At 44.7% G+C, this 22982-nt stretch overlaps 1 protein-coding gene across 3 annotated transcripts in view; it reads left to right on the top strand.

The window, feature by feature from the left end:
• PCDH15 (protocadherin related 15) overlaps positions 1 to 22982 on the top strand; it is a 638687-nt gene that overhangs the window by 370044 nt on the left and 245661 nt on the right. Inside the window, exon 6 of one of the 3 annotated variants that reach the window (XM_058421489.1) lies at positions 22946 to 22960. The exons of the other annotated variants lie outside the window; for them this stretch is intronic. Within the exon in view, the coding sequence (XP_058277472.1) occupies positions 22946 to 22960 (15 nt within the window). The remainder of the gene's footprint in view (positions 1 to 22945; positions 22961 to 22982) is intronic. 3 annotated transcript variants of the gene reach the window in all.

The following is a 22982-nucleotide window of genomic DNA, read 5'->3' as shown; positions in this document are numbered from 1 at the left end:
GAGTCCCACCTGTGTTTGGTGTGGAGCCAATGGAACCACAGGATCATTTTGGTAGAAGAAGACCTTCAAGAGTCCAGCCATAATGCTGGGGACAAGGATTTCTAGAAGCCTCCACTCCAGAAATCTCCTGGAGCTGTTCCATGGAATCATCCCTTTTGACTCACTTGAGGAATAATACTTGTTTATCCCTTAGGAGATGCAAACAGGATGTTGGACGTATTTCTCTTGGGATGTATGGCTAAGAAGGAATGCTCTCTTGATGATTTAATGTTGTTTTTTTCAACTCTGTTTGGACTTATCACTGTAGTTCTTCCAATCTTCTGGTTTCAGACTCATTTCCTTCCTTTTCCTTCCTTTCTGCTTCACTGTGGAACAAGAGATGAGCCATGGACACCTGCACTGTGGAATATGGATCTCACTGCTGGCTCAGTGGTTTTGTTTCATTCTGAAATGAAATTTCACAAAATAAAACTGAGGCTAATCGGAAGATTTGCTCATCCAAATACGGATTTCATTTCCCAACTGTTCAGCAGATGGATATTTTCTATCAGAATGTAATAAAAAACATTTAAATAGTCTCTCCCACTACCCTGAGTGGGGGTGACTTTTTAAGTAAGTTGGTTTTTGTTTCTGTGAAAAACACAACTGTTCACTTGTGCCACCAGGACTCTTCAGCCACAAACCCCTTCACATGATTTTCAAGGCTCCTCTCTATTAGTTAATGTCTTTATTCAGTCTAACAATCTTCTACCACAAAAATTGAATCACTGAGGGGCCTTACCAATCACCTTAAGAGAGGCTATTTTAAAAAGAAAATAGCTTTGGATCTTGATCTATTAACGTCGGGCAGGAAATTAACTGGGGAAAATGCGGATTTGAGTACCTGGAGCTCATTGATCATTCCCTGAGCCTTGCACTGTACAGATCCAGGGAGAGGAGAGAAATGCCACCAGGTTCTCGCCTGAGGGAAAGTGTCTGTTCTTGGGAGCAGGAGTCATTTGTGTGTTTTATGGGGACTTGCTGCGTTTGGTTGGGAGCTGTGTCGTTGATCCTACGGGGAAAAGAGCTCTCCTTGATGTTGTTGAGTTGTAGTGGAGCCATTAAGTTCCTCTGAAGGGTTCAGTTCTTCAAAGTGTCTTTGAGTGCTACCAGCAGCACTTTGAGGTGACAGAAGATGAATTTCCCTGTGGTGAGAGGCGAGTTATTCACGCAATAGGGGCACTGAAACGGGGTTCATCACGGTTAATGTACAGATTTTAGCCCTGGTGGAAGGAGCCGAGTATCCTGGGATCTCCCTGTGGCTGTGCTGGGAGGGATGAGGCAGGAAGCTGCTTCTGGAGGAGGAGGAAATCCCAGATCCCAACAGCCTGGGAGGCACCATACTGTGGGATCTGGCTAGGAATGAGCCTCTTCCAGGCATTGGACTCCCGAGGTGTTTTCTGCTACCAAGATGAGTGAGAACCTGGAGCATGCGGGTGCCCAGGAAAGGCTGAGGGAGCTGGGGCTGTTCAGCCTGGAGAGGAGCCCCAGGCGAGAGGGGCCCTGAGCCCTGGGTGTCCCTGTGTGCAGGGAGGGCTCCCAGCAGGGCCCAGGCTCTGCCGCGGGGGCCCGGCAATGGCACCGCAGCCACGGGCAGGGCCTGAGCCCAGCGATTGCCCCGGCACGGGAGGCACAGCTTCTTCCCTGGGCGCTGCCCGGCCCTGAGCACATTGTCCACACGGCCTGGGGGGGCTCCTCCCTGCGGCTGCTGCAGAGCTGTGTGCGCACAGTGCTGTGCCCTGGGCTCTGGGATGGCCCTGCTGGAGCACGGAGGGGGCACCGGGTGCCCGCTGGGCTCCCTCAGCCTCAGCCAGCCCGGGATCCTGTGGTTTACCTGCCCACGTGTTGGGTTGTCTGGAATTTAGGGTATCAAACATCAATGCTCTTAGATTCCTTTAGAATTTAACTATCCTGAGCCATTTTTTGGTGGTGGAAGGTTGTGAGAACTGAGCTGGTTCTTTCCCTCCAAGGGCTGTGTTCTTAGAGGTGCTAGTCACACCTGGGAAGGGAACCCCTGATGCAGGAAAAGCAGAAACCCCCCTAAAAGTGCCTTGGAACGCCTTGTGCCCCCTCCAGGAAAGTCGCTTACGCTTCGGACTTAGAGCTCCAGTGATAATTTTAGGGCTGAACTCCTAAAAATCGTCAGCCACTGTGTCTGTGCATTCATATGTTGGTTTATAGCTGGGGAGTCTGTGTGTGAGCAGAGCCACTGCATCTCTTCAGTCATGAAGACATTCTGTATCTTCTTGAAGCAGCACGAAGCCTTGGAAGGAGGCCGCAACCTTTCCTTTCTGGTTTTCTCTGAAGTAGAAACACATTTGCAGCTTAGTTGGGCTGCTAGGTTTTAGTACTGAGGCAGCTCATGTAAATGGACTCTACTTCTTTACTGGGAAGCCCTAAAATGTAAATATTTTAACTTTGGAGGAAATCAGGCTTCCAAATTCTATTTGAGGGGCAATAATTTAACTGGTTTGACTTTCAAAGAACTAAGACACTACAACTGGCAGGATTTAAAATCTGCCTCAGTGTCATGCCTTTCATCTCGCACTCCACCGATAATTTTAGCTTTCATTGGTAATGTTGTATTCGTAGCAACAGTTTGGAAGCACGGCATTCCTATGTCTTAATGACATGGAAGATCAGAAATCCTTTCTTTACCTGCTGCCCCTGTTATGTTACTTTCTGAACTCCCTTTTCATTTCTCCTTCTCTCAGTCTACCACTAAGAATTATTTTCTGAATCCTTATATGAGAGTGTCACATGTAAACACATAAACTATGATAGAAACTGCCTCCCTCTTACTTGTGGTTTAATCTGTTTTTTTATGAGAAGTAGCTGTTTAAAACAAGGCATAGGCTTGATCAAAACTTGATTTTGTAGGATTTGATTTTCACATAACAAGAACAGACTCAGGGCTGTATCTCTCAGGGCACAGGGTCTGTGTGTTCTGAATCAGTTTGAGTGCCCAGAAACTTCTTTGTTGATTATAGACTCTTCCTTCAGAAGGCTTTACACAGGCGTCTGGGTTTTCCAGAGCCTGTGGGAAGTCTGGACTTCTGCAAGGGCTGAGTTCCTGCCCAGGGCAGCAGGATCTGTGTCCAGTGCTGGGCCCTTCCTGGCCACAGAGCCCTGGAGGGGCTGGAGCGTGTCCAGGGCAGGGAACGGAGCTGGGGAAGGGGCTGGAGCCCAGGAGGGGCTGAGGGAGCTGGGAAAGGGGCTCAGCCTGGAGAAAAGGAGGCTCAGGGGGAACCTTGTGGCTCTGCACAAGTCCCTGACAGGAGGGGACAGCCAGGGGGGGTCGGGCTCTGCTGCCAGGGAACAGGGACAGGAGAAGGGGAAACGGCCTCAGGCTGGGCCAGGGGAGGCTCAGGTTGGACATGGGCAGGAATTTCTCCATGGAAAGGGTGCTCAGGCCTTGGCAGGGGCTGCCCAGGGAGGTTTGCAGTGCCCATGGCTGGAGGTGTCCAAGGAAGGGCTGGAGGTGGCACTGAGTGCTCTGGGCTGGGCACAAGGTGGGGATAAAAGTTGGGCTCAGTGATCCTGGAGGGTTTTTCCATCCTAGGGATTCCAGGATCTCTGCTGTTGTGTGCAGTGGGAACCACCCCCTGTGTCTGGGCAGTAATCATAAGGGCTGAGCTCTCCCAGCTCAGTTTAATGCGTTCATTTTGCAGTGATCATTTTCACATTAGGGCATCGTTACTTCTCAGCTGTTGTCTGCCATTAAACACAAGGCAGGTTTTTTTTCTGACTGAAGCTTATGGAAACTCTGGGATTTACATGGAATCCCCATGGTGGGGGAGGGAGTATTTGGGGATTTGAACCAAAAGCCCCAAGCCCGCAAACCAAACTCTCTCCCCCGCACCTTTTCCACAAACATTGCTGTAATTTTTGATTGCCCAGGTGTCATCATTCCCAGCCAAACACCTTCTTGCTCATCTCTTCTGGAGAATCTCTATTGAAAGACAATAATTCTTTTTTTTTTTTATTTTTTTTCCCTTCCCTTTTTCTTTTACACGGTGAAAAGAAAACTTTTGGGTTAGGTTGGAACAAACAGTAAGGAAAAAAAAAAACCCCTCTGTGCTTTGCAGTATTTATTAGACAGTGTATTGAGGCCAATTTAAATTGGCAGGGAGATGAACAGCTGATATATGTAGGCAGAAATCAAATGTTTAAATAATGCCAAATTATCCTGCTGCACATTGTTTAACATGACTGCAGTGGGAAGGGCTAAGGAGGTGGGGAAGAAAGCAAGGAGAGAAACTGTCTTCTTCAATTGGATCAGAGAGAAACGGGATTTTTTCTGCAGTTGAAGGCTCAGTTCTAGTCTGAATTATCCTGGAAAGCTGATTTGCCCAGGAAGGGGGTTGTGGTGTGAGTTTGTGTTTTCTTCCAATACCGTTTCAGTTGCTTTTTGTGAATTTAATGGTGCTCCATGGAGAGCTAAGCAGAGCTGTTTGAAGGGAATTGTTTAGTCCTAGAGGCGAACAGAGTGTTAAATAACATGGGGCTCCCTCATTTAAACACTTAATGTGATCCCCCAGCTGGTCTTAACTTAAACCAAGGTTTCTGGTGTTGCCTGGTGTAGCTTTTCTCTGTGACCAGGTGGCCAATGCAGGCTAATTGTGTTTCTTGAGAAGTGGCTGGGCTTTTGATTCAATTCCAAATAACACAGCACAAAAATTGATTACTGCAAAATCACAGGAAATTAAAAAAAAAAACAAAAAAACTTCCTGGGAAAAAATAAAATCCAAGAAAAGAGAGTGGAGTGTTCTTCTATCCCTCATAATGTTGCTGGATGAAAGTTTCTGGTGTTTAAATTCTACTTTTCCATCTTCTTACATAGAAACAATGGATTTTACTGTTGTTTTATTTTACTATTGTTAGGAGATTTTACTCTTTGCAAAAATTTCCTGACTCCTCAGATTTTTTGTTCCATAAAATGGGTGGGCTCCTGCCACCTGAACTATTTTAAAGCTTAGTGTGCTTCTGCTTTGTTTGTAAAGTGAAGTTTCACATTGACAAGTCAAAAACTTCAGCTTTGCTCGTTCTTCAGTGTTTTGTTTTGTTTTTTTTAATCTTTCCAAGTTTTCCTTTACTATTTTGTTATTGCAAAACTAATTGCACAAAACTGGGCAATGTTCTTTGTGACTTCCTGGCAGTTTGAAGGGTTTTGTGCCAAATATAAAACAAAAGAGGGATTTTCTAGAGAGGGACTTTTCATGAGGATGTGGACTGACAGGGCAAGGGTCAATGGCTTTAAGCTGGAGGAGGGCAGGGATGGATGGGATATTGGGCAGGAATTGTTCCCTGGGAGGGTGGGCAGGCCCTGGCACAGGGTGCCCAGAGCAGCTGTGGCTGCCCCTGGATCCCTGGCAGTGTCCAAGGCCAGGTTGGACTTTGGGGCTTGGATGAGCCTGGGATAGTGGGAGGTGTCCCTGCCCATGCGTCCCCTACATGGCCTTTAAAAAGTCCCTCTTCACTCAAATGATTCTATGGTTCTGTGCAGTTACTCTGCTGTCACACAGAAACACAAAGGAAGCAGGTTCTTCAATGCTTTGGGGTGGTTTTTTTAATTTATTTTGGATTTTTTTTATTGTTCTTGTTGTATTCATAGGAAATACACAGAGTACTCCAAGTTAATGCTTCTAATTCACCTATCCAGCAAAAGCCCCTTCTTCTAACTCTGTAGCGCTGTGCTCCACAGGATTTGCTGCTGCCCCATTTAATAGAACTGGGATAGATTTCCTACCAGGACAAAAGTACTTTGTGAGTGTCTCATCAGAATCAGATCTTATAGAATATGGTGTTTCAGTGAAGGGGAAACTGTAAACAAAATCTCTATCAACAAAGCCAGCAAAATAACATCTCAGAGTGATTGATGGCTGCTGTGGAAATAAATTCAAGGCTGCGAAAATTTCCTACAGTTGCATATGTTAGAAAAGATAAGATATGTGGGATGTTGAAATACTAATGATGTGCAAGTGCATTTTTTGTATTATTTACGAAAGAAAAAAATAAAACCAAAATCAGTAAAGGGTGAAACTGTAACTCACTGAATGGGCCACATCCAACCTGGCCTTGGACACTGCCAGGGATCCAGGGGCAGCCACAGCTGCTCTGGGCACCCTGTGCCAGGCCCTGCCCACCCTGCCAGGGAACAATTCCTGCCCAATATCCCATCCATCCCTGCCCTCTGGCAGTGGGAAGCCATTCCCTGTGTCCTGGCACTCCAGGCCCTTGTCAAAAATCTCTCTCCACCTTTCTTGTCAGCTCCTCCAGGCACTGGAAGGCCACAGTTGGGTCACCCCAGAGCTTCTCCTCTCCAGGCTGAACAATGCCAGCTCTCCCAGGCTTTCCTCCCAGCAGAGCTGCTCCATCCCTCTGATCACCCTGGTGCCTCCCCTGGACTCTCTCCAGCAGCTCCAGGTCCCTCCTGTGCTGGTTCCCAGGGCTGGGGCAGCTCTCCAGGTGGGCTCTCACCTGCAGAACTCATCCTGCTTCTCCATGTGCCATGCGACTTGGTAACACAGAGATTTTCTTCAGAAAATGTTTGGAATAATTTCTGTGTAACAGTAAAAAAATGGAATTATTTTAAAATGATTTTTTTATTGTAGTTGAGAAGTAAATGAGGAACACTCTGATCCTGAGCTCCCAATGACATCTAGGGTCCTGTGGCCACTGAAAACAGCTGCGGCCTTTGTTGCATTTTCTCTTTGCACTCTCTCATAGGTTCCACCAGTGGTGTCCGCCTCTCAAACCTCCAGTGCCCAACCTGCAGGAATGCAACATTGTTTTTCATTTAATGAGCTTGGGAGCATGAGCAATTAATAATGGTTAATCAAATGGAGCTAATAAGGATGACACAGCCCTGTGCCTCTGGAATGCTGCTCCAGTCAACTGCTCCTCATATCTCCAATTTGATCTGTTTAGGTCAGAAAATCAATGGGGAAGAGTGGCACAGGCAGTTGTTTTCCACCTCTGAGGCTTGGTGGTTTTATTCTGCTCAGGTGAAGAGAGGCTCTGCAAACCTGATGGTACCAGGGTGTTTTAAGTATCACTGAACTGCTCAGTATCCAAACTCCCTCCACATAATCAGCTCCACATAATCACTGACCCCACTCTTGTCTGCTAATTACAGTAGTAATGAACAAACTGCCAGGGGAAGGCAAATTGTGAATGGTTTCAGATAAACAACTGGTTTCTTCTTTATCCAGAATTAAACCCATCATGAACCAGAATCTTGCCCCCAACCAAAAACAGCACCTGATTTAAAACTTAATGAACATGAACAATGACACATAGAAAATAATAAAGAACTCCCAGAGTTGTGATCAAGTTTTTTTTTTTTCCTCACTAACCCTGTGGGTAGAACCTTTGTATAATTAAGTACTGGAGATCTGCAAAGAAAATACCTTATCTGCTTGTTCTTCCCGTGTAATCAATGGCTTGGGATTTATTGTGCAGCTGGCTAATACAAAATTAATCAAGCTCTCCATTTCAGCCAGCCTGGAGCTAGAGCAGAGGCTGAGAAGCTCCGTGTCAGGTGTGCTGCCTCTTTATCAGTGTCTGTGTGTGAGATAAAATCAAAAAGTAGGGCTTCAAAAACTGAAAGGAATTAAGAAGGGAAGAGTTTGGGCATTACTGAACACTAAGAAGACTTTAAATCCTACAGAAATACCCATGCAATTGCTGTCTCATCTGCAGGATTATTTCCTGTGCTATCTCTGAGGGGAAAACCTTACAGGAAGGATTTGAAAGCTGCCCTGAATCCTTTTATTTCCAGCTATTAGAAAAGAAACTGAGTCCAGCTTTAGGCATCACTTTGTCCTCCTGCTGGTGGCTTCTGTGTAGCCTGTGGGTCCAAATTACTCATGTATTTTTAGGAATTATAATTTTTACAACTAAGAAAAAACACATTTTTCTTCCTGCCCGTCCTTGCTGCTGGAAAACTTCCCTGGATGTGCACTTGTCTTGGGCTGAGGCAAGGACACCTCCTAATCCTGTCCTTTCCAGGCAGGTGCTGCTTGGAGAAGGGTTTTATGTGTCCTTAGGTCTTTGGAAGGATCATTGATAGGCAGAGGCTGAGATTCCTTTGGCACTTCCCATTTTTCCATAGGAGCCAAAACATTGAGCACAGTTGTATCCTTACAAGGGCCAATGATCAGTCTTAATTTCTGACAGCAAATACCCTCCTTTATTATTGTTTGGGGTTTTTCTGTTTTTTTTAACGTTGATTGTCTTTCCAACAAGGAGCTGAGTTGCATTTTATGCTAATTTACATGTAAATTAAAATAAAATTAATGTACATAGGTAAACAAACACAAAGCATAAGTTCAGCTTCTTGCCAGCACCAGGAGCAGAATTTATGATTTTTTTTTTCCTGCCATTTCATAGAGTCATTGAGGTTGGAAAAGCCTCCCAAGACAAGGGAGTCCCAGCTGTGCCCGATGCCCGCCTTGTCCCCAGCCCAGAGCACTCAGTGCCACCTCCAGCCCTTCCTTGGACACCTCCAGCCATGGGGACTCTACTGCTGCCTTTTAGGGAATGATATTTTTTCCATGGCTTCAACTCTCCAAGAGTGAAGCCAGACACAGAGATTTTGACGGTAATCAGGACATCCTGTAAGGTGTTTATTTTTGAGAGTGTTTTCTAAGGAGGTAAAAATGGAGAAGTAAATATTTTCAGGCTGTGGAGTCAATATTGCAAGGCATATGAAATGTCTTTTCCAATGTAGCAGAAATCCAGTGACTCTCTCCTTGCAATTTATCAGTTGGTTGATGATAAAAGTTTCAGACAGCAGATGAACCACGCTTACCCTTCATTTTCACGACGTTATTAAAGAAAAAGTAAGCCACAAAAATATCATCCTGACTAAAGTTTCTGGAAGGACTCTTTTAGTGTTTGGAGGCTGGAGAGTCCACACAACAGTATCCATGGTAGTAGAAGGGGGAATGGCATCCCACTGCCAGAGGGCAGGGATGGATGGGATATTGGGAAGGAATCTTCCGGGATGGGCAGGCCCTGGCACAGGGTGCCCAGAGCAGCTGTGGCTGCCCCTGGATCCCTGGCAGTGTCCAAGGCCAGGTTGGACTTTGGAGCTTGGAGCAGCCTGGGACAGTGGAAGGTGTCCCTGCCCTGGAACTGGATGGGATTTAAGGTCCCTTCCAACCCAAACAAGTCTGGGATTCCATAATCAACCTCTCTGATTTAAACATCACTTTTTGGGAATCCTCTCCAGATGGATGCTTGGGGCCACTGTGAGCTGACAGGAGCTGAGTCCAACAGACCTTAGTCCCATCCCATAAATCCTCCCTCACAGAGTTTCTTTAATGAGGAGATACCTGTAGACCTTCCATTCACTGAAATAAATCCTAAATTGTTTCAAAGGAAATCAAAGGCTCTCACTGTTTTGCAATTTCCAGACAGTTTTGGATTAATAGGGCCCAAACTTTCTGAAGACAAGGATAAGGAGATTGTGGCAGGAGTAAGAGAGGATGCCAGCCAGGGATCTGTTCTTCCAGCTCAGGTACTTAAGAAAAATAAAGGTATAAATTCCCCCTTCATGCTTTTCACCAAAAGGTTTTTCTAAAACAAAATTTGAAGAAAGTACTGACTTTGCATTCCCCCTTTCTTTCTTCTCATCCTACTTTATTGGCTTGTTTTTTTTGTTTTTTTTTTTCTTTTGCAAATTGGGTGATGTTTTGTGAATTTACCTGAAAACGTAAAGGATAAAATGTGGGACAGGAAGCCAAAGCACATCTCCTCTAACATATTGTGGACCGGGAACGATTTTAATTATAAAGCCAAGATAACCTTGTTTTTTACTCAGCAAATTAGATCTCCAAAGTGTGCAGCTCACCAGGAGAGTCACAAATAACTCTCCGTAGCTCTCTGGCACTGAAGTCCTCATTGCTTTCCTAATTAACTCAGGCTGTCTGAACACAGGCTGGCTCTGGGATGGTCAGAAAGCAGCTCGGGCTTCAATTATTGAACCCATTGGACCGTAATTCATTAACAGACACTTCCAAGGGTGACACTTCTGTGAAATCTCCTTATTCCGTGTTATTCGTGGAGGAGGGACATGCAAATGGCTGGGACTCAGGAGCTGCACTATGTCTTAGGTGCCTTCACCTTTTTTGAGGGGGAGAAAGCACCTTCTGCCTGTGGCTTGGGAGCCTGTTTTCCTCTCTCACCTTCTCACCCTGGGAGGACAGCACTCCATGTCCTTGGCTGAATAACTTTTCCATGCCTGACTTTGTGTCAGCATCCTCTGTGCAAAATGAGGCGACTTTATGAAGCCACAGGAACTCTTTTGTAAGTAGGAAATTCATTCCGTGCCATTTCCTGGGCTCTGCCACTGCACGTCTCCCTGGAAATGGGCTTAAAACCAACATTTTGGCCCTTGGGGAGATTTTTTTGGTTGCTAATTTTGGATGCTTAAAATCTATAAGCCTTTCCAAAGCACAGTGCCCTGTCTTACATCATGGTAGCATTCAGTGGGAATTAAATCATGGTTAAGACACAGTATCAGGGCCCAGCCTTTAAATATCCAGCTGTGTCCTGACTGGTGCAGACAGTTGTTCCTGCAGGGATGGAATGGAGAATTCCCTGGTTTCAGGTGGATAATTCGGGGCAGTCCCATGACTGTCAGATATGTTCCTCCAGAGCAGGGTCGTATTTTTGGGGAGAGATGGAGAAAATTGCATTGTTGTAATTAAGATGCACTTACAGCAATCTGTTTGGGTATTTTTAGCAGTGTCTGAGGGAGAGTTTGAGGAGCTGAGGGAATGGATTGTTTTATAAGACAAGGGGATGTCTTGGGATGGCAAAGCCATGACCTCACCTTCTGCTGCTGCTGCTTCAGATCCTGATTAAATTACAGGATGATGTTGATCAACATTGCCTTCATTAGAGATGTCGGGAGAGAGCTGTTTATAGGCACAATATGTAAATGTCCCCAAATAGATGGTTAATTCCCTGGAATGCAAACAATCCTAGGAGTGGCAGCTTAATTAGCGCCCGTTTTCCTAGGTTACCTGCTGGAGACTGGCACCGAGGGGAAAGTTCTGGAATTATTGGGATAATTATAGCCTGGGAGAGGTGACTTCAGAGGAGTAAAATTATTTGTTCTACCAGACATTGACAACTTGATTCATTTTTTTTTAATAACATGTGGATGTTGCTGATTTTTTAGGTTGAGGGGTGGGATTTAGAGTCTTAAAACCCCAAAGCTGGAGGTTTCATGTCTGTGTAATTCTTTTCTACCCCAGTTTATAAAGCGCTGCTTTTTAAAGATAGCCGCTGAAATCACAGCCTCAAAAATACATTCAATGGTATTCACATGGTATTGAAGTTTTCTAAAATTTGACATCTGTTTTTACAGAGAATAATATTCCTGTGTACGTATCAGAATTCCATGGAGGGTTTTTTTTTCCCCTAAAATTAGTTTAAAAATTACTTTTAATGTTTCTTTCTCTCATCTCGGCTCATCTCCATCAGTTCTGTGGGACACAAACTGAGGTTTTTCTGTGCCTGTTGTGGACATATAAGTCTGGACTGAAATGGAGGAACTCTTCAGGGCAAGATGAGAAGCCTGATTATTAAATATGATTTTCAACTTCAATATTTAACCTAAGATGTAAAACTGACAAATTTCCCCTTTAGGAATAGGACAAAGATGAATATTACTGGCTCACCTCCTGTTTCAGTTAACAAATGCCAATTTATTTGATTTTAAAGAAATTCCAACATTATGAAATGTTAGGAATATCTCCAACTGCTTTTCCCAAGTTGCTTTCACTACTGCTACTACAGCAGTCAAAATTTGCTTTAAAAGTTGCTTATACTACCAAGAATGAGTTGAATTTCCAATATTAGAAATTTTTCATCCTCCTCTATGAGAGTTCTGTCTTAAATGCATTACAGGCATAATAGGGAAAATGCAATCTCAACGAATACTGAAGATAGGATGAAATTTGAATGCTGGGGTCGTAGGAATGGTTAAAAGCAGATTTAATCAACTTTTGAAAGCACTTCTTAAGATACTGCAGCTTCTCTCGACTCATCCAGTGCTTTTTAATAGTCTTAAAAATGACTTTTGGTAATGGTAATTTTAGCTGCTGCTTGGCATAGTATCATGTTTTTATGTGCTTTACAGTGTTTTGAGGCACAAGTATGATTTTAAAGACTCCTGTCAGCTCCAGAGCTGCTTGTAAAATGGGGAGTTATATCAATCTAAAAGCACAGTGTCTGAAAGAGGGATGGCTCTGCATTCTTCTCGAGCTGTAAAAATAAAATAGCAATGCACAGCACTGGCAGGACAATTTTCACGTCTCAAACCCTTCAGAGATACTGTATCTGTAAATAAAATAAAGAAAAATAAAAAAACGTGGAGGGATGACAGAATAAAGCCGTGAAGTAAATTGGCTGATCAGGCTGCAGGTCCTGAAATGGAACAGGAACTTTTCATAATGGTCTTTATTTGCTTTTTGTCCTTTTGGCACTGGATTGTCCCACTTTTTGCCCAGTTCAGGTCAAACTCAACCCCAAACTGACCTTTCCCTCTCGAGCCTTGGAATGCCAGAGCTCCAAATTTTAGAGCAGGGCTTAGCTCTGATCAAAGCACAAAAACTTTGGAGGTTTAAGCAGGATCTCAAACCGGTCTGAATCAAGCTCAGGTTCGCTGGGGTGCCTTCCCAGACTCTCCAATTAGGGATTTCTCTCAGGAAGAGCTGAAAATAGCCCGTGAAAGCCCTTCTTATGCCATTTTCAATGCAGTGCCATGGCAGCACAAGCCAGCTAATGTAAAGGTTATGCCAAGCTCCTCTGAAATTGCCCAGCTGTGGAGCTGAATGCCCGCACAGGAAACAAGGCGGGGCATTTTCCCCTGCAGTGGGGTTGCTTAGTTACTCGGTTTAAATGTATGGCTCTATGTGGCTCTTTATAAGGACCCTCAGCCTGTAAATCAAGTTTTAGAGACTCTTTCATGGCTGTGTTTTTCCCCCTAAGTGTTCCCTGCTGAATGGAAGTTGAGGTAGGGACAAAGCACAGCTTCCTTCAGGAGCAGCTGGGGCATTTTGGAGAATCAAGTGCAGCTGGAAACAGAAATACCTGTTCAGGCAGAGAGAAATGCCAGGTGCTTTAACTCAAACTGCAAGAATTTCATTCCTTGCCGTGCCAGTTTGGAGAAGCCAGTCTCACTTTCCCAGGCATTGCCAGCTCCCGGGAGTTTTGCTGTGGGGATTTCAATCCACAGAAGACCCCAGGCTGGAGATTTTAGCATTGACATGCTGGGGTTGTGAATGATGGAGATTTCTTGAACAGCACTCTCTCATCAGCTTGTCCCATCCCCAGCCGCCACTGCCCTCGTGGCACTCGTGATGCCAGGGTCTTGGTGAATCAGTGCAGGTGTTCTGGCCTTGTTCCATCCTGGATTTTGTGTGTGCCACATGCACAAACTCTGATTTCCAGCCCGTGGTCAGGCAGAAATCAAGTGTCTATTTCCTCATTAATCACTTAATTCCTTATCTAAAATGGCCACATTATTATTGGTGACTCAGGCTTGAGGATGGGACTTGGTGATTCTCACTTTGGATCTCCAAGACTTCTCTAAGTGTTTGATGGGCTTAACCATGTAGAGGAAATGTGCAGAAAAGCCTTTAAATACTTTAAAATTGCAGAAAGTTTGGATTCAAAGAGACATTAAAGATCTCATTCCACCCCCTGCCATGGGCAGGGACACCTTCCACTATCCCAGGCTCCTCCAAGCCCCAATGTCCAACCTGGCCTTGGACACTGCCAGGGATCCAGGGGCAGCCACAGCTGCTCTGGGCACCCTGTGCCAGGGCCTACCCACCCTCACAGGGAATGATTCCTTCCCAATATTCCATCTAAATTTCCATTGTGTCAGTCTGAACCCATTCCCCCTTGTCCTGGCACTCCAGTTCCTGTTGCAGATTCCCTCTCTAGTTTCCCTATATCCCTTCAGACCCTGGAAGGAGCTGTGAGGTCTCCATACAACCTTCTCTTCTCCAGGCTGAGCAGCCCCAGCTTTCTCAGCCTCTTTACATCTCTGACTCTCCAAACCCTCTTTCACAAGCTCTTTTCTTCCCCTCTCCATGATGGAAAGGGTCATGGTTGAAGAGAAGAGTATCCATGAAATTAGAACTGCTGAATGTTGAGAGTTGACTTTAATTCTCTCTAGAGATAAAATAAAAGGCTTGTAAACACAGAGTGAAAGAAACAAAACATAACAAATCCAGAGTTTTTGCTCCCCTCTAGATCCTAGAAAAGTTCCCTGTGCTTTTTTCAAACTCTGCTCTACTCTGTGGAAAATAACTTGGACTTGCTTGCTGGGTCAGGCTTTTTGTTGTAACAAAGAAGTTGTCATTGCCTCATTCCCACAGAGGTTTTCTCCGTGTTGGATGTGCTATCCAAGTTTTTTCTTTCATATGTATATCAGAGAAAGTGGCTTTAGTGGCTCCTTGAAGAATTTTCCATTTTACCATTTGTCTTATTGACAGCACACAGTCACCGGAGTGGATTGGAGCCCTGAACTCACCATAAATTCTTGTTTGCTGCAGTGTTTGAGGATGATAAAGTGGTTTATTGGAGCCATGGAGGGAATAGAAGGTTGGTAGGGAGTGGTTGGATGCTGCTTATTCCTGCACCGTGATGGGGTGGTGCCATATGAACAAGCTGTGACCTGTTCAAATTAAGCTTGCTCCGAGATGTGGATGCTGCACTCACTCATGGATTCAGGAAGAGTTTGGAAAAACTAACAAAAAGACAAATATAAGAGTTAATACTTTGTTCTTTCCTGTCTTGGTGAGCACCCCTGGGAAGTAAGGGATTGATGCTGAGGAGCCTTCCACTGTTACTGTCAAGGTTTAGAGTCTGGTCCCCATTTCAGTTAAAATTAAAAAATAAGCTTTATTCCTGCCAACAAATAAAATAATTTCCTTCACCAGTTAGTGGATAGAGCTTTATTAAATGGAAAATCATTTAAATTGGGCTGAGTATCTGCTAGGAACTGAGTCAGGGGTTTGAAATTGCCTGTTGCACTCCCTGTGACTGTTTAAATAAAAACAAACGGCACAATTTATCTGACTAAATAAAAGCAAACTTGAATATAAGATAAATAATGAAATAACTCAGAGTAATGATTGAGTGTTTCTGCAGCAGCTGGAAGAAGAGCTGGTGATTAGCATCTGGAAGTGGATTTTTTTTCCTCAGTTTTATTTCAGAAGCGCTCTGGAGGAGATTGCAGTTACTTCCCAGAATCACATCCCAGGAAGGTTCAGGATAACTGTTTGTTTTCCCCGGGAAGGTTCAGGCTGGCTGGTTGTTTCCCAGATGATTGTGCTATTCTCCCTGAAGAGCTCCTCACTTATTTTTTGTGTGAAGGTGGAACTCCTTCTGTCTTTGGAGGGGTAGGACCAAGTTAGTGAACTTCTTTCCCAAAGCTATGCTCTGTTAATGGGAATTAGAATCCCCTCTCAAGTCTTGTGGGAGACTTTTTGTGCTTGAAGTCACTTAAATTTTTAGGGCTTTGCTTGCCAAGCTATTTTTCTTTTTAAACTCTGAAGCCATGTGACACAAAGATGAGAACAGCCCACTCCTGACACTGCTCCCACATCATTCAAATGTTTTATTGAGCTGGAATTTAGAGATGTGGGAACTATGAGTGGTTATTTGGGGCTTCCAAGTGATTGTGTTTGGTAGGAGGAGTACAAGTGCAATTCTGGATGGCTGTGACTCCTCTACCTTGATGCCTGCATTGTCAGTCTCAGTGTGTGTCAGGTTCAGCTGTCCCTGTGAGGGTGAGTGTGAGACCTCTCAGAAATGTGAGTGTGGGGCCTCACACAAAAACTTCTGAGGAGAGATTTGCAAAAGCTGCTGCAGCCTCGTAACCTCCACACACAGTGGAGGAGTTCAGGTATCTCCAGCTACTCCTTAACCTGTTGTTCCTAGTGGAAGGTGTCCCTGCCTGTGGCAGGGGTTGGAACTGGAGGATCCCAGGGATTCCTTCCAGCCCCAGCTGTCCTGTGAATCTGAGAGTCCCTGCAGTGATGGGGAGCAGGAGACCAGTGTAGAAACTCCTGTGAAAGCCCTTTTTGGAGGAATTGGTGCCTTTCGGAGGTGGCAGTCATCTGGTAGAGGGGCTGTGAGGATGCAGATGGCCTTTGGGATGGTGGGAATGAAGAGAAGAGCTCAGGAGGAGAAAGGGAGCTGCTGGAAACTGCAAAGCCCCATCGTTGTGGGGCAGTGGTGGTTGGAGAGGACCTTTGGGTGTCAGGCAGACCCCAGCTCGTGTGACCGCAGTGTCACAGGGTGGTCTGGGTCTGAAGGGACCTTCCAGACCATCCAGTTTTCCCCCTGCCATGGGCAGAGCCACCTCCCACTGGAGACTCTCTCCTCTCAGGTGTCTGCAGAGCTCTTGGCGCTGCCTGTTAGTTCCATACACTGGGAGTTTGTTATTAGCTTGTTCACGAACCTTCATTTTAATTTTTATAGATGATTCTCTGTGCTTTTAGCTGTAAAACAGCAAGAACAAAATGGAAGGAATATTCTCCAAGGAACAGAAATTCTGGATGGGAGGAGGATGTGAAGGGGGTTCAAAGGGGAAAGGAACATGATCCAGCAGGTCTCTGTTGGGAAAATACCTGATTATCCAAGTTGTTGTGTTTGTCCGTGCTCAGGCTGTTTGACCTTGCTGAGCATCTCACCTAGGACAGTGATTGAGGGTTTCCTCTGAGCCATCTCATTAAAAATAATTAGAAATTAAAATAATGAAAATTAGCCAGCAGAACTGAGCCTTGACACTGTTACATGGAGAGTTTGCTAAAGAGGTTCTAACTTTGCACCCAAGGAGAGAGGCCCTTTATTTATCCCCTTCTCTTGATTAAAGAAGGGTAAAGCAGAAGCACTGTTAGGAAAAACACTGAAGTTAACAACAGGAACAGAAATTATGTGCTGCAAGGTCTTAGGGAAGCCTTCAGAGCTTGTTGTTTTATTTAGTAAGTTCTATTTTCCTTTTCTATAAGGAGTTTGGGGCAGGGGCACTGCTGCCTCAGGATTCCATTTACCAGCATTGCTGCTTAAACATAAAATGCATCATGAAAACTGTAGGGAGGGAAGCTCATTTATGGAATGTTTTTCCTTTTTAAAGTGTGGTTGATTTATCATGATTTGACTTAAAAAACTACTCCATTATGCCCAGGAGTTTCAAGGACAACTTGTTTTTTGTTAAGAAAGATGGAACAGAGGCATGTTCTGGTAATACATTCTGGTAATAAACTGCAGTCTAGAATTGGAAGAGGTAGAATACTGGCTAAAAGAGTTCTACAATGGCCCACACACTGACATGGGGCACCTTTCTGCTCTTTGGTTTAAAGTAGTGTGGAAATATTTTCTTCCTAAGTCACCTTTGGGGATGCTGTAATTCTGTGCTTGTTCAGGTTGAATAAAGCAGTCCTAGTGCTGAGTGCTGAAATAATTTCTGTTGGGGATCATTTGAACAAAATACTGGAGAAGAACACTGAGAGAACTGGATCAAGTCCTGAGGTCATGGAGATGCTCCAGGGCTGGAGCCCCTCTGCTCTGGAGCCAGGCTGGGAGAGCTGGGGGTGCTCACCTGGAGAGGAGAAGGCTCCAGGGAGAGCTCAGAGCCCCTGCCAGGGCCTAAAGGGGCTCCAGGAGAGCTGGAGAGGGACTGGGGACAAGGGATGGAGGGACAGCACACAGGGAATGGCTTCCCACTGGGAAAGGGGAGATTTGGGTGCAATATTGGGAAGGAATTGTTCCCTGTGAGGGTGGGCAGGCCCTGGCACAGGGTGCTCAGAGCAGCTGTGGCTGCCCCTGGATCCCTGGCAGTGTCCAAGGCCAGGCTGGACTTTGGGGCTTGGAGCAGCCTGGGATAGTGGAAGGTGTCCCTGCCCATGGCAGGGGTGGGACTGGATGGGCTTTAAGGTCCCTTCCAGACCAGACATTCTGGGATTCTCCTAAAATCAGAGCCTCTTTAATGTAACATCACTGAGGACAATTTTCTAAGGGACACTGTTCATTGGTGTTGCTCTTTAGCTCTAGGAATTTATTTTTCCTCCTTATTGATTTTCCCAAGTGTATTTCCAGACAGCTTCCATTTTCCTTAATTAAATAAATTCCAACTTCTGTCATGTTTATAAGAAAGACTCTCCATCCTCCTGATGCTGGGAATAACTTTTCTCCGCACCTGGCTCAGTCCAAAGATGCTTTTTTCACGTCCCCATGAATTCCCACCTTCTCTGGCTGGTGCCTGGTTGTACAACACAGTGCTTGATCTTAGGGTTTTTTGAACCCACCTTGCTTCTTTTTGATTATGTTTTGTGAGGAGGGAAAAAAAGGTACCCGCGTATTTTTACAGCGTGACACTTGTCTTCAAGATTTTTAATTGGAATTATTTTCTCTGAATTAGAAATTTGTATCAGACTGCAGTTTCAGATTTATCTGCTCAGTGTGTGGCAATTGATGTGGAACTGAGTCTGTGGCTTTGTTAGGTGTGTTCCTGCAGAAGAAAAGGGTGAGGTGGCAGTGTCTGGAAAAGAAGATTTGGGTATTTCTGGTATGGTGAAATGATATGAAATAATATGCGAACTCTTATCTATGCAATAAAACTTTTTTCTTCACAAAACTCTTACTAGTGCCATGGTGTAGTCCAGAAATTTCCCACTCCCATCCTGCTTGGTTTTTTTCAGGTTGTTTGTTTGTTTGTTTGTTTCCCTCCTGTAGTTCTGGCTGTTGCTCTAATCTCTTCTTTTCACTGAAATTTATCTCATGATAAATTTTCTTTCTCCACTTGCTCACATTGGCAATAAATCCTGTGCAAATTGCTGGATTTCACTGGCCAGCTCTACCTTTTCTCTGAGACTCCCAGATCCATGCTGGAATGCTGGACATCCCTTATAAATGCACTGTACAATGTTTTGTTTGTCATTCTGGAAATTCAAGTGTGTTTGATGGAAAACCAACTTCGGGAAAAGTTGTTTAGGCGAACGTGTGATTTGGCTTGTAATTTTTATTTTTTTTTTAATTGAATATAAACTAGAAGTTGGCCTGATGTTTCTGAAACTTTCACTGGTACACCCAGCAGGGAGAAAATATCATCATGGAAACAGAGAAGAAGGGGCAAAAGCTCCTTCATGTTTAAAAACAGGGAGGTTTTTTAAAAATCATGATTATTCTTTTAGTGAGATATATGCAAGTTTTAGACTTAATTTTGTCCCTGCCTTGGATTTTTATTTGGATATTTGGTTTTACTTTCCTTTTTCTAGTTGCTGTTGTATGGGTTATAGCAGGGCTGTTCTTGAAAACAAAGTTGCAGTATGTAGTGGTTTCACATTCACTAAATTCTGGTCTTAGTACTTACTCTTTCTGTGGGAGAGAGACTAGGAGAAAAACAAAGCAGGCTCAACCTTAAAAATTAACAAATAGTTTTATTAACACACACTAAAAGAATAGAAGAAAGTTGGAAAAAAAACTAAAACGGAATGGAACTCCAAAAACACTCTTCCCTCCCCTTACAAACTATTCACTTTCTTACAAAACAACATAAAGAGACAAAACTTGCAATTTTTTAGTCAGTTTCACTATCTGATAATAGTCTTTCATCAATTCTTTAGGGGAAGAGTCTCTCTTAGAGTCATGGATCCCACTGACAACCTGGAACAGTTCTCTTGTGGGTTTTAAACTGTCACAAAAACAACTGCCCGGAGAAACCTGACTTTGTGACCCCTCCCAGGGGCAGGTTCCCAAGTCATGGGTCTTAGACTTTTGCATACTTTTGCATTTTAAAGATGAATAACTCCAAAGCAAAGGATTCTTCATCTCAAGGTAGAGAAGTGAGATATCTTCTCACTTTTTTCACTGGTGCAGGGGGCTTCTCATCTTTATCTCTGTTCAAGCATGTTATAGGACTAATATTACTTAGTCCTTCACAAACACCTTTGCTCAAATCCACACGCAAATCAAAACAATCATCTCCCCAAATGCATATCTTTCCTATGATTTAAAGGAATGATCTAAATATAGAGTTCATTTCTATGGCTCAAGTAAGAATGGAACAATCAACTCTTCAACCCTCTGTCCCAATGGTCCTTTTACTCTTGCTCTACTGACTTCATATTTTTTTTTTTTTTTCTTTATGTTCGCTCTGTCCTTTCTTACTCTCTCAGAGAAGGGCTAAACTCTGGAAGCTTCATGTTGCCAGGAAAGGGTTAAATCTGCCCAGAGTGTTTGTCTCTCTCTCTGTAGCTCATGGTATTAGATGTTCAAGGCTGCGCTGGTGAGGGAGGAAGAACTCACACAGAAACATCAGAGATCAGAGCACCCGGGCAATCTGAAATCACAAAACCCAGGCAGGATCATAAATGCCTTCTCAGCCCACCTCTCGGTGTAAATCAGGGTGGCCTCAGCCTAAATGGTGCCCATGACTCTTATCAGAGGCCCAGCAGAGATCTCTCCCTGCTCCAGGGAAGTTTAGAGAAAGTAGTTGTTGTAAAGCAGCGACCTCTCCTTCCCCCCCCAACCGGGAGCCGATGGAATCCGAGCAGGTCTCAGGCCAGCTCCCCGCAAAACAGGGGAGCGGCAGGCCTAGCTCAATGTTACCTGTCCCTCTCTGGCCAAAGGAAAGAAGGAAAAGGATCCACCTACAGGAAATCAAGGGGTTTATATGGTACTTCCCAAAGTCGTGGCTAACAATTTTCAGTGGTCAGAACAGATGCCAATATTCCAACTAACCCTCTGATAGGTCCCTGTTTTTTCTAAAGCAACTCCCAGGCCCTGACCTGGAGAATTATTTTACATTCTTCTATAACTAAAAAAACAAACTGTACTAACCCATGACACAGTAGAAGTTTCTATTGTTGAGCTTCTTTGCCCTAATTAAGAGTTTGAAGGGTCCTTCAGTTCCCCAAATACTTAACCTCTAGGAAATGATAACATACATCTCTAGAAAAAAGTTAGAGCTGGTCTTGTTATGGCCCTGGAATGTTTATTGTATCCAGTGAAAAAAACAATGAGAACAGGGGAAAAAAGATAGAAGGCCATATTTCATATAGATAATGCAAACATTTCTTATCTTCCCACACAATGTGCTTGTAGGAAACTACAGTGGTATGAAAGATGTGGTTTTCTGGGTGATTTATTTGCTCTGTTAATGCGTGCAAAACAAAAAACTCTAAAATAAAGTAATAGTTAATTTAATTCTTAAAAACCAAACAAACAGAAAATTTTCAATTGTTATGTATCAAAGTAGACCATATAAGAATGAAAGGAGTAGGGAAGGAGAGTTCATGCATTAATAATTTAGACTGCCTAAGGCACTTTGAAATGGTGAAGTGGGCATGGAAATATTTGGTCACAGGTTGAGCTTGGTGATCTTGGAGGTCTTTTCCAACCTGAACAATTCTGAGACAGCAAACCCAGTGTGGTGGCGGATATCCCCAGGCAGCAATGTGAGGAGGGCGAGTGAGGGGGACCCACACAGCACCTCCTTGTATTTCTCAATATCTGTGTGGGGGGAGGGATGGTGCCTCTGGAGGCACCTCTGGAGCGCTGTGTCCAGCTCGGGCTCCTCAGCACAGCGGGGCCAGGGAGCTCCTGGAGCGGGGCCAGCGGAGGCTGCGCAGCCGAGGAAGGGCCCGGAGCATGCGGGTGCCCGGGAAAGGCTGAGGGAGCTGGGGCTGTTCAGCCTGGAGAGGAGCCCCAGGCGAGAGGGGCCCTGAGCCCTGGGTGTCCCTGTGTGCAGGGAGGGCTCCCAGCAGGGCCCAGGCTCTGCCGCGGGGGCCCGGCAATGGCACCGCAGCCACGGGCAGGGCCTGAGCCCAGCGATTGCCCCGGCACGGGAGGCACAGCTTCTTCCCTGGGCGCTGCCCGGCCCTGAGCACATTGTCCACACGGCCTGGGGGGGCTCCTCCCTGCGGCTGCTGCAGAGCTGTGTGCGCACAGTGCTGTGCCCTGGGCTCTGTGAATTCCATCACTGTCCACATGGATGAACTGGCTCTGGGAATGCCGTGCTCTCAGCCCTTCTCCGTGGTGCTGAAATGTTTGGCCTTGCAGTTTAGCTCCTCAGGGGTCACAACACAAAGCTGCTGCTGGAGGAAAACCCAGTGTCGTAGATGTGACCTTTAGGGGCTTCACATAAACGGAGATCTGAGAAAGGCTTCACTTCTCTCACCTCGCTTTGTAGGGCTTTGTCTCTGCTGGGGTAATTAGAGGCTGTAACGAGCTGCAGTGTGGGTCCTTTGAAGTAGCCAAATGTGTCATTTTTGCCATAAGACTGGAAAAAGAATTTACCCCAGCTTGCTCTTCCGTTTAATTTACAGATGATTTTCTGTTGGGATTTGTGCGTAAAAAATACACCACAAAAAAACCAAAACAAACCAGTAATACCTGAGTATTTCTTTCCTGTGTTGAGTCCGGTACTTGATTAGAAGGCGCCATTTCACATAAATGGGGTTTGGTTGGGCTGTGCATCGGAGGAGCCTCTTAAAGTCTATAAAATCTTGGGCAATCTCAGCTAGTCCTGCATGGTGAATTGGAAAGGAGAATGGTTGACTTTTTTTCTCACTGAGTCAATGAGGCTCTTGGAAAATTAAAAGCTCTTCCTGATGAACTTTTATTTCCATGTGCTTTAAAGGGAGTAGTGGTTTTCTGCTGTTTAATGTAGAAAACCTGATTGGTAAAACAGTCATCACATGTGGTGATCATGCTTTTATGTATTTTAAGGCTACACTTATGCATTTGCTAGCTCTGCATGTACTGCTTAATATCTTTGAACCTCTCTTTTGAGTAAACCAACAAACTCTTACTTATTTTCTTTCGTTATTCTGCTCTGCTTCCATTGATGCCTCTAAACCTTTGACTCCAGACTGGCAATATGAGGGTAAGATGGCAAAATATGACTT

This window comes from Hirundo rustica, chromosome 8 (assembly GCF_015227805.2).
Source record: "Hirundo rustica isolate bHirRus1 chromosome 8, bHirRus1.pri.v3, whole genome shotgun sequence".
Classification (NCBI taxonomy): domain Eukaryota; kingdom Metazoa; phylum Chordata; class Aves; order Passeriformes; family Hirundinidae; genus Hirundo; species Hirundo rustica.
The sequence above is the reverse complement of the archived record's forward strand: the minus strand, read 5'-3'. Positions and strand labels throughout refer to the sequence as shown.